The following is an 11,159-nucleotide window of genomic DNA, read 5'->3' as shown; positions in this document are numbered from 1 at the left end:
CTGATTCCGAATGGCAGCAAAGCCTATCCTTTCTCACTCATCTTCACAAATTTCCTTCAATGTTTCGTGAGATAGAGGCCAGGAAGTTGATCTACTGAGTCAAGACCTATGCTGCTGTTGCTAGGTATAGGGGAACACACCTTACTTTCAGAACCTGAGAGGTGGAAGCAGGAGGGTTGGGAGGTCAAGATCCTTCCCAGGTACAGAGCAGTTTCACAGCCAGCTTGAGCTGCATGGGATTCTGTCTCAGAGACCTAACCAAACACCCGAAAACAATGCTGTGTGCTGCTGTGCATCGTTTTCAATGCACCGAGAGACAGCTTCACATCTTCAGAGTCCAGGTTCTTCTACTACTTGTTTTGAACTTTAACACTTGTTTTGAACTTAACTCTAACTTGTTTCCCCTCATTACTAACCGTGGCTGTTTCACATGTGCCTGAGGGCAAGAACAACCTCAGTAGGCAGGGCTGTTTAGTTTTACACCTAATCACACATAGTCTGGTCCCTTAGCAACATTGGCATAATGGTTTCTGATATTTAACCAGTATATACAGATTCTTCCCTATCTGCCAGACCACTAGGTGCTAATGGCAAGTAAGTTGTTACATGTTTTAGAGTCAGGCTGGGCAAGGTGACACCAGCCTATTAGCCCTGTAATCAGGAGGCTGAGGCAGGAAGATTAGGAGCTGCAGGCCAGCCTGAGCTACTAAATAAGATGACATCTCAAAGGAGGGGGCAGTTATGGTGGCATCCACGACTATGATTTCAGTACTTGGAAGATACAGGCAGCACGATCAGGAGTTCAGGGTCATCTTCAGCTCTGTAATAAGTTCAAGGTCAGTTGGACTACATGAGACCCTGTCTCAAAAAACAAGCAAAAGAATCTTACTATTAGCATCTATTTGTTATGTTCTGATTGTCCGTCGGTAAGGCATACGGCGATTTGGTCCTGTACAGATATTTCTACCTTACGTTGAATGGTTTTTGTTGTTCTTCTTTTTGTTGTTGGGTGGGTTCTGGCAGCTCAAACCCAAGGCCTTGCACATCCCAGCAAGGGCTCTGCTATTTTCAATAGTCAAATAATCCTTCCAACTCCATATCTGGCTCTTTTCTTACCTCTACCCCCATTTCTCCTGTGCTACTTACACATACTAAAACGAACCTTGTTTCTTCCTGGAGTCCAGACGAAAACACTCCACAGGTAAATCTATCTACCCTTTCAGTAGACATAGAACTCTGGTAAGAACTCTGAACTGGAGTGCCTTAGATTGTTCTCAAGCTTGGTATAGAGAAAGTCTAGGGAAAATCATACAAATCTGAGAATCTAAGACTTTAATACCATATGTGGAGATTTGTTTATGGGAAAAAAACTCACCAGAGTACTCTATGGACAGTGGTCACTGGGCAGAAAAACAAAATCAGGGGTCTCTAAACGAACTTCTTGAATACAAACATTCTTTGTAAGCATCATATTCTTCATTTTAATTTATTTTTATATTTCTTAATATATTTAGTCTCTAAATGAATTTCTAAAATTCATACATTCTTTATACGTATCATACTCTTCATTTCAATTTCTTTATTTTATATGTTTATTAATATTTTTATCTACAGGTTTTGAGATAGGTCTCATTACGTAGCCCAAGCTGCCTACTGATCCAGGCTGGCCTTAAACTTCTGATCTTGTATTAACTTCCTGAGTCCTATGAATAAAGAATATACCATTATATCTGACTCTTTCTTTTCTTCTTCTTTTTTATCCAAACGCCTGTGAACTAATTTTACAGACAAAAATCTTTAAAGACAAATTGATTCCTGAAGGATATACAGGTGAACATGGCTAATAGCTTAGGGAGGAATATACTTACAGTGTGATTATTCCAGGTGTCCTCTGAGGATGTCACAGTGCCATTCCAGTCTGTTCAACAAAAAAGGAAAATCAATTACAAATATAAAATATGGTTTTCCTTTTTACTATATCTGTAAATAATATCCACAAGGCCAATGTGTTTTACACATTGTGAGGATTAGGACTTAATATGGCAGGAGAGTCACTGAGCATCAAGTTTTGAACATTTAGATACCCAAACTACTTTTTGAAATGTCTACTTTGTAACAAGGAATACATTGGTTTCACTTTTTCTATGTGTCTATGAATGAAATACAGAATCCTCTTTCCACTGAGTACCTGGCACACATAGAAGGGTTATAACATTCTAACAAGAATCCTCTTAGCTGCATTTACAGATGAAGAAGCAGACATCAGATGATTGTGTATTTCTAGTTTTGGCAAATGACAGACAACTCTGTGGCCAATCCCTACTCAAGGTACCCACACAATGAGTGCAAATACTGCAGGTCTATGGAAGTCTCTAAGAACCATCAAAGCTGGCACTGCCCTTTGGATGACTCATAGCCTTCTACCCTTACTACATTCCAGTATTTATGCTTTACTCATTGGGAGAGCCCTTCCAAGCAGCCAAAGGCAATGACTAGGTTTAGCCAACATCTACAGTCTAGGCTGTTTGGCACTTAGGCCCTTAAGTAAGCCCTTCCAGGAATCAGAGTAAGTGACTCAGTAGGGTGAAGTTGAATCAGACAAAATTTGAATTCAATGCTGATCACATCCATTAGCAAAGTGACCTTTGTTACTTTGGTCCTGATAGACGCACTTAAAATGCATGCTTGAGCATTCAACACTGTGTGGGAAAACACAGGTGATGCTATTATTGTTATGTGAAGAAGGAGCAGTCAGGAGGTGGGTGAATACTGTGGAGTTCACTTTGACAATATCATATCTCTAATGAGAAATGTTCAACAACTTGTCAAAAGAAATTATGTAGTATTGGTGGATAAATTGAGAGGTTTGTGTCTCCAAAGAAGGATTATAGAGTTTCCTCAATTTAGCAGTGACATAAATTACCATGAAAGAATGCAATGAGATGGTGTATAAGATTCCTGGCCAACATGGCTATAAAGGCAGGTGGCAGGCCATGTGATTACCCAAATCCCTTTCAATCTTAATTTTCTTGTGTTCCCAAAATGTACACTTCAGCGAGAGGGTTGATATGGGTACAGTAAGAACTTAGCCCAGGAGCCGCAAGTAACAAGCCAAAATGCCAAAAGTCTCAACAACACTAGGAACAAGGTTGCTCCAGTGTTTCCACTCTGGAAACTGCTTCTCTGAACAGGATAAGGTATTAAAGAGACCGATCTCCACTCCCCCTTCCTTCTTCATCACACAAGGGAACAGTGGCAGACAGCTATTCCTGTACCCTTGGTTTTTTTGTTTTAACTATTTTCATTTTGTTTTGTTTTGTTTTTTTCTATCTGAAAACTGTTCACACTAAGGATTTCCCTTTTCAAAGGTTGAGGTTGCTATTATCTAATCTTCTGGACTCCATGAGTTGACTGCATGTAACTAAATTAACCACCAGAAATGCCTGGGAAAAGATAGGTCACATGGGGTTGGAGGGAACCACAGATAATCATCTCCTGAGAATACTGGGTTACAAATGTGCACACACAGACTCCTGGAAGGCCTGATCTTGTTTGGATGCTCCTCAAGGGCATATTAGCCAGCTCTGAAACACAAAGGTCAGCATGTGACACTCTGAAAACGTGTAACTATTGTTGGCTTGGAGCTAGCTGGGAAAGATGGCAGAGTTCAGCATCACCTTATTTGATCAAGCAGAGTCATGCTACCCCTATAGGTTTAAAGAGAGGAGTTAGTATAGGATCCACCCAGAGTGTAGACAGTGAATGAGGGTCAGAGTGAGTGAGAGGCTGCAAGTCTCTTTGGGTGCTGCTGTTGGCGTACTTACCCCACCTTAGTCCATTTGGGTAGCTATAACAAAATAGCTTAGAGTGAGTAAATTATTTAAAAAAAGAAATGCATTGGTCATAGTCCTAAAGACTTGGAGTCCCAGATCTGGACCCAAGTTGACTGCATAGCTGGTGACTGCTCTTTCTTCATGGCTGGTACTTTTTGTGCATCCCCAAGGAAAGGAAAAGACAAACCAGCATCTTCAGCCCTCTTAGAAAGCATCTGATACCATGTATGAACATCTTCCTCCTAATCTAATGGTCTTCCAGAAGCATCCAGCTCTTAATCTACTGCACTGAGTATATCATTAACAAAGAAATTCATGAGAATACAAAAACTCAGACCTCAATGCAAGACCACAGATTTTCCATGCAAGCACAGGATTGAGAAAGCAGAGAGAGAGATTCTTGGCTATACTGAAGGAAGTATTAGTGACAGCAAGGCTAGTATAGACACCAGAAGTCTGAGTTCGCTGTTTTAAGGCCCAAAGGGTCAAGCACAGTAACGCTCTTGGGTGTTCTGGTTTGTAAAACAGGTACATGAACATAGATGTTCCTAAATCCTGTGCCAGTCTTCCAGAGCCCAGGCACTATATGTAATAGTGGTGGCTGTCATTATTTCTATTGACCAACCCCTTTGCAAACATGACTCAAGTACTTCGTCACATTTCATAGCCATAGTATTCTATAAAAATGATTACAATAAAATAACCTTACATTTAAACAACCAGTAGCATTGTTGATTGAAAAAACAATGGAACCTATTCAAGAGAGTGACATTTCTAAAAGTCATACAACACTTAGCCGAGACGGAGATCAATCAGGGAAGAAAGCCAGGAATAATCAATGGGCTACTAATCATGTAGCTTGAGACATGGAGAAGGAAAATTAGGAAAGAAAAATGGGAGGGTGGATCCATTGCTTATTCTTTTGACAAAGTTAAGAAATTTCAAGAAACGCTAATAGAAGGCAGACTTTCCTACTGAGGCAATCTGTGCTATTGATAGACATCTAAACCAAGTCAGTGTAAGCTATAAACAAGTCACGCTTGTTGTCAAATGATGTAGAACCTCCCATTCCTAGTCCTCTCCTATTCATGAATGTAATGAAATATCCCTCAGAAGTCTATATGACAACATTCTTTATGGAATAAAATTATTTAAATATAACGTTGTTGTAAAACTAAATCTTGAAGTTTTGTTTCTAAACAGATAGCAGTGGGGTGGGGGGAGCTTTACTTCTTAGCAATCCAGAGATTCAACTTGAGAGCCACCAACATCACATATACTTAAGGTAAAGAAACCTAATGTCCCCTTCATGGAAAAGTCCATATGCATGCTCCACTATGTCGAATCCCTCTGCTAAACATCTCTCTTCATAATAACCACTGTGCTTAGGATTTGTGTTAAATATCCACTGATAAACCCTTAATTCTCCATCACATTGACTCTCCCTGACATCTTTTTCCTCAAAGAAGCCACACAGCCTAGTTTGGTAGAAGACAGGTTCTTGTAGGGAAGGGAGCTCTTCAATCTGCTAGAGGTAAAATAGAACTGTGCCTCTGTTACTGCCAGCATTTACAATGGTGGATTTGCCTTGTGGCAGAGGGTATGGGTTATTCAAAACCAGCTTGATTAGCACCAGGTCCTTCCAAGGGATTCAGGAAGGTGAACATGATTACCTGCAGGAATATAGGATGGGGTTTCTGTCACCTTAGCTGTTGTCTGAGGACAAAATGTAGTGGGTTCTGGAAGGAAAACAATGCAAGAACTATTTCACCTGTGAAGCAGGAAAATGGAAACCGAATTTAACCCCCAAACTTACCATCACCCACCCACAGTGCCTCCCTCAACCTTCTTAAGCATGAATGTCTCCTTCATATCCATTTCTGCACTGCTGACTCCTCTTAAAAATGTATCCAAAGATGGCCACTGCCTGGAGTTGCTTCATAATCCTAAACAAGATCTATGTTCTAAAACTTTAGACAACTTTATCAGTATTCAAACTTGTCTAACACTTTCCATTCTAGATACATGAACATCTGTGGAACATACAGTCAGTAGTAATACATGGAGAATAGAACTCAGTTAAGATCAGGATTAAGACAAGTGAAAAGGAAAATAAAAAATTCAGCACGAACTTGCCCACATAAGCCTGGGATTGAAAGAGTTAAATTTGAGACCAGGGTTAGAGAGGATTACTGGAAACCACCCGGGCCAAGCCTGTGAATACAGATCAAAGTAAACTGTTAGGAGGATAGCTGGGTCAGGGAGAAGCTGTTAGTGAGCCCAGACCAGGGAAGCATAAAACACAAAGATAAGGAGATACCCTTAACCCAGGTCAGGGGATCATAAAACATGAAGATAAGGGACATGTTCAGGCGGACACTGAATGATGAATCATGGGCCATTTGGTTTTCTTAAGTGTTAGCTAAGGGCCATTATGAACTTTGAATAGCACTCTCCCGTTTTTAGGAATTCTCAACTCTAACCTACACGAACTACATGTAAAATAACCAATCATGTATAGCCACCCTGACTCCTTTGTTCCCTCAGACCTTTTTTCCTATAAAAGCCCCTACCCCTCAGCCTCGGTGCGATTCCTTGTCTCCTGCATGAGATTGAGGGTTCAACCGGAACGCTCCGAAATAAAAAAACCTCGTGCACTTTTGCATCAAGGCAGCCTCTCGTGTTTCACTGGGTGCGTGTCTCCTGGGAGTGAGGGTCCCTTCTAAGGGTCTTTCACAAGCAGTATTTCACTCTCTAGGGATGGGCCTGGAAGTTTCTCACTACCCTCTTTACTACAGGCCTTACTCCAGGTCAAGATTATTCCCACTTCTTTGCAGGGAGATGTGCTCACTGAACAATGTGGAGTAGATACACTGCTTCACCTCAGAGTCCTTCCCTAGGTACCAGTTTCACTGACGATGATTCCTGTCCTTCAGTCTGCCTCGTCTGGAATTCTCTTTTATCCCTATCTCTTTAAAAACGAACTAGTCGGGCTGTGGTGGCGCATGCCTTGGGAGGCAGAGGCAGGTGGATTTCTGAGTTCGAGGCCAGCCTGGTCTACAGAGTGAGTTCCAGGACAGCCGGGGCTACACAGAGAAACCCTGTCTCCAAAAACCAAACCAAACCAAACCAAACCAAATCAAAAACAAAACAAAACAAAACAACAACAACAAAAATGAACTAACAATTCTTTACTGACTGTTTGGTTGACTGAGTGAGTGACTGATTGAAGCAAGCTCTCCTCTCTCCCCTCCTCCCATTCCTTGACTAAGAATAATTTTGCATTATCTGGTTCATCTTCCATTTCTCCAAGGCTTTGGAGAGAGAGAGATTTCCAAAGGCTTCCACATGGAACTCTCCAACGCAGCCCGTATTTCCCTTTCTCTTCCTGGATTCCCTACGCGCTCCCCACCAATAGCACAATTCACATTCAGTAACTGAGCACTTGCCTCTCCGTGAGTCCAATAAGTGCTTCCCTTCTCAGAACAACAGAGGGTCTCAGAGGAAGCTGCTTGAGGCCACACGGGAATTCCTAAGCCTGAGCTTCCTCAGGACCCCTCAGTGGTCTTTCTGGATGCTCTACCTCACTACAACCTGATGCTCACATTTGAATAACACCTCCCTGCTCTGCACTCTTGTCTTGTTCTACCCTAACACTCAAGCACTGAAAATGATGTGGCTGTCCCTCTGAGTTAAAAACGGGACAACACAGATGTTAGACGGTCACACACCAGCCATTTGGTTCTTGGTAAAAGGCATCATGAGTTAGCCTGTCACTTTTCTGCACTGCTCTTACATCTTCACAGTGTGTATTCCATGAACAGAATTTAGGGCAGCCAGGATGAGTACAAGAAGTGGGTGTGAAGATGCGTGTCCTTTTCTTACAGTAACCAGGGTGTTTGCCTTCTCTATGGGCTGCACAATTCAACCCGCAACTGCGATGTTAGGAAACTAACAATATAAAAACAAGATTATACTAATACCACTCCCAAGAGGTCCTACAACACTTCTCTTCTAAATCTCAGTTTTCAATAAAGTCAGGAACTTATCCATGTTCTCCAAACTCAGCTCATGAGCTCAGCCTCCAAAGTACCAAAAGCTAAGAACTGAAAAGTTGTGTCAACCCTGAGAGATTCTCATAGTTCTTAGTGTGTGCAGCTGCCTGGAACAAAGTGGGTTTTTCACAAATCCTGTGCTCCAAAATCCTAGGAAAAGCCCAGAGGCCTCTGCAAGCGCGGCCTGTCATGGCCTCTGCAAGTGCAGCCTGTCATGGCCTCTGTAAAGGCGGCCTGTCACCCACTCCTTCAGGACTCTGCTGCTTCAGTGTATCTGCAGGCCAAGAGAGGTGAGGGAAATCAATACTTCCCAGCAGTTTCCCTATCAAAAAGAGCTCTGAGGCTTCCTCTGCTTGTCAGAATGGAGACATACCTCACAACATGGACTGGTTTTAGGAAGCTTTGAGAACCTCTTTTTTGTTTGTTTGTTTTGTTTTGTTTTGTTTTTTGAGACAGGGTTTCTCTGTGTAGCCCTGGCTGTCCTGAAACTCACTCTGTAGACCAGGCTGGCCTCAAACTCAGAGATCCACCTGCCTCTGCCTCCCAAGTGCTGGGATTAAAGGCGTGCGCCACCACAGCCCAGCTTTTGAGAACCTCTTGACCAGCGATTGTTTCACTCCGAGATGTGGAAGGTTTGACCTAACCTCGCCTTCAGGATGACAGGCTTCCCCCCATCCTTAAGTCACGCTACTACCCATTAATATTGAATCTGAACTCTTACCTGTAGGCAATGTGAAATAAGAATTACATAGCCTCACTCAAAAGCACGAGCAAGTTAAATGATTTCCCAAAGCCTTCAAATTCAATGTGAGTTTTTTCACCCATACCAAAGGTATATTTGGTTCTTTTCATGCTACATGAATGAATTAAAAGATGCTTAAAGCCAATCCTTACAGGGCATCCTCTGCCTCTTTTTAAAGGGTGGTGTTCTGAAGCTTTTTTCCCGTGAGTATGTGAAAGCAGAACAAACCCTCCAAATATTTGTGTGCACAACAGGAGGCCTGGCCCTGGAGTTAGAAGAACCAGCTAAGTCTGAGCTACTTTCTAGCTTCACAACCTCCACCATCAACTTCTGATGGATCCTGTCACTATACAATAGGGACAGACCACAGCTATATCAGACAGCTGTCTGAGAATGAACACTGTGTCATAAAGCATGTAGACTCCTGCCCAGTATTCAGGAAACACTAACCGTTAGCTTCATGGAACTATGGTCTTAGATGGGTGGGACAATTATAGAATGGACACAAAGGATCCACAGTGGCTCTAGTTCTCAGTCATTCCCTGTTTCTTCACCAGAAAGTCATTCTCAGCTGGACCAGGTTCCCACCATCCTCATCAGCTATTCTAGATCTATGATCCACCTACATCTGGCTACTAGTGAATGCCCTGAGCATCTGATAAAGGGATAAAAGTGTCCTCCATCTTCAAACTGTTTTACAACTGAGGGTGAATACAGATTGAGCCTGGAAAATCACAGGCCTTCTGACCGTTATTCGCGAGAACTTTTCGCCAATATTATGACTCTTACCTGAGTCAATGTCTCTGTGTCCTACCTTCTCTTATAAGAAGGACTCTGGGCCCTGAAACACCTTGGGTTTTACCTGGTTTGTGAGTCTGTGTGTGTGCTGGTGTTGGAGGAGTAGAGGTAGAGACTCCTGTTGATGTTGGTACATGTGTGGATCTTGTTGAAATAGTCGTGGGTCTTCCTGTAGTTGTGGGTCTTGTTGGAGGACTTGTGGGAATTTCTGCATTAGAAAATCAAGATGAAAGCAAGGATCAGTCAAGCAAGTATCGAAAGAGCTTGTGCTGTAGCACCAGTGAGAGGCTGTGTCCAGGCAGAGGGTCCTCTCCTGAATTTCTTATCCACTAGGACGTGGCAGGGTGGGGTAGTGGAGAGTGACTCATGAATAATAGGCAGCTGCACTGACCACATGGATGAGAACAAGAGCCCATGTTTCCATGGAAACATGCTATGAATGACAGGTGTCAGATCCTCAGATGTCTCTAAGCATCTGTGAGACTGTGTAGGTATAAGGGCCGGGACTCCTCTCAGTGGTGACTGACTTCACCCACAGTGTCAAGCCCAGCATGCTCATTGTAGTCAGTCCTAAGAGAACACACTATGCAGCCCTGCATCTTAGCATGCAGATTCCACACGAGGGCCGTCAGAAAGGGATTTGCACATATGATAGAGAGTGACATTGTCTTAAACAGTTTCTTCCAATCTAAAGGAGACACGGTGAATATCCCATATCCAAAAATGCTTGGGGTCAGGAGTGTCAGAATTAAAATCTTTCTTAACAACTTGGAATATTTGCATAAAGAAAATATCTTATGGGTAGGGCATAAATATAAACATGGACTGAGCTAGCATCCACATGCCTTCTTTACATGTATAGCTTAAGGTAAGGTTATAACTCTGGATAACTCTGCACAGGATAGTTTCATGGTGTCAAATTTTGCAGGTACATTATCAAGTCTGTGCTCCAAAGGTTTCAGATTTTAGAGCACCGCAGACTGGGGGTTTTAGATTAGGCATGTTCAATCCGCAGCTCACAGACAACAGCGTCAGACTTGCTAGTGGCATCCAAACAGTACTGATGCTCTCGGTGTGCAGAGTTCCAAGATAGAGCTGAGGCAAAGTGGTGCTAGGAGGAAACAGTGAGAGAGGCACTCAGGCTCCTCTGTGTCAGTGGACACGTGCTCCCTGTAAGTCATCTGCCTGTCCTCACTGCCCAACCTAAGAACTAAAACCTCGGGGACAAGCAACAGTTGCTTTGAAACTCTTCTTTATGGGGATGCAGTACAATCCAGTACACTTAATCCAGTGCGCTTTTACCTTGAAATAAAGAAAAAATATTATAGTGTTTCTAGTGTGCATAGGAAAGTAGTAGAGGGAAGCATGTATTTGTGTCTTTGTGTGATGTCAGGTATGTGGATATCAGCGGATAAGTTTTCAGACTCTGTTCTCTCATCCCGACATGTGGAGCCAGGGGTTGAACTCAGGTCGCCAAGCTTAGCAGTGTCCTCAGGCCACTTTTCTGTAGAGGGTCCAAATGTTTGGGCTCAGAAACCTAAAAGTAGGTGATCAGGGCAAGTACTAAAGTTGTACAGTTTGAAAGTCACTGCTGCCGGGCGGTGGTGGTACACGCCTTTAATCCCAGCACTTGGGAGGCAGAGGCAGGCGGATTTCTTAGTTCGAGTTCGAGGACAGCCTGGTCTACAGAGTGAGTTCCAGGACAGCCAGGGCTATACAGAGAAACCCTGT

General features: G+C 42.9%; 1 protein-coding gene across 1 annotated transcript in view; it reads right to left on the bottom strand.

The window, feature by feature from the left end:
• Positions 1-11,159, bottom strand: part of LOC116078642 (hepatitis A virus cellular receptor 1 homolog) — a 23,820-nt gene that overhangs the window by 7,856 nt on the left and 4,805 nt on the right. The window contains exons 3-5 of the mRNA XM_031354002.1: positions 9,493-9,636; positions 5,507-5,572; positions 1,869-1,918 (exon numbers count right to left, since the gene is read on the bottom strand). Of these exons, the coding sequence (XP_031209862.1) occupies positions 1,869-1,918; positions 5,507-5,572; positions 9,493-9,636 (260 nt within the window). The remainder of the gene's footprint in view (positions 1-1,868; positions 1,919-5,506; positions 5,573-9,492; positions 9,637-11,159) is intronic.

This window comes from Mastomys coucha, unplaced genomic scaffold (genome assembly GCF_008632895.1).
Source record: "Mastomys coucha isolate ucsf_1 unplaced genomic scaffold, UCSF_Mcou_1 pScaffold5, whole genome shotgun sequence".
NCBI lineage: Eukaryota > Metazoa > Chordata > Mammalia > Rodentia > Muridae > Mastomys > Mastomys coucha.
Note: the sequence above shows the minus strand (reverse complement) of the source record. Positions and strands in the feature narration are given on the sequence as shown.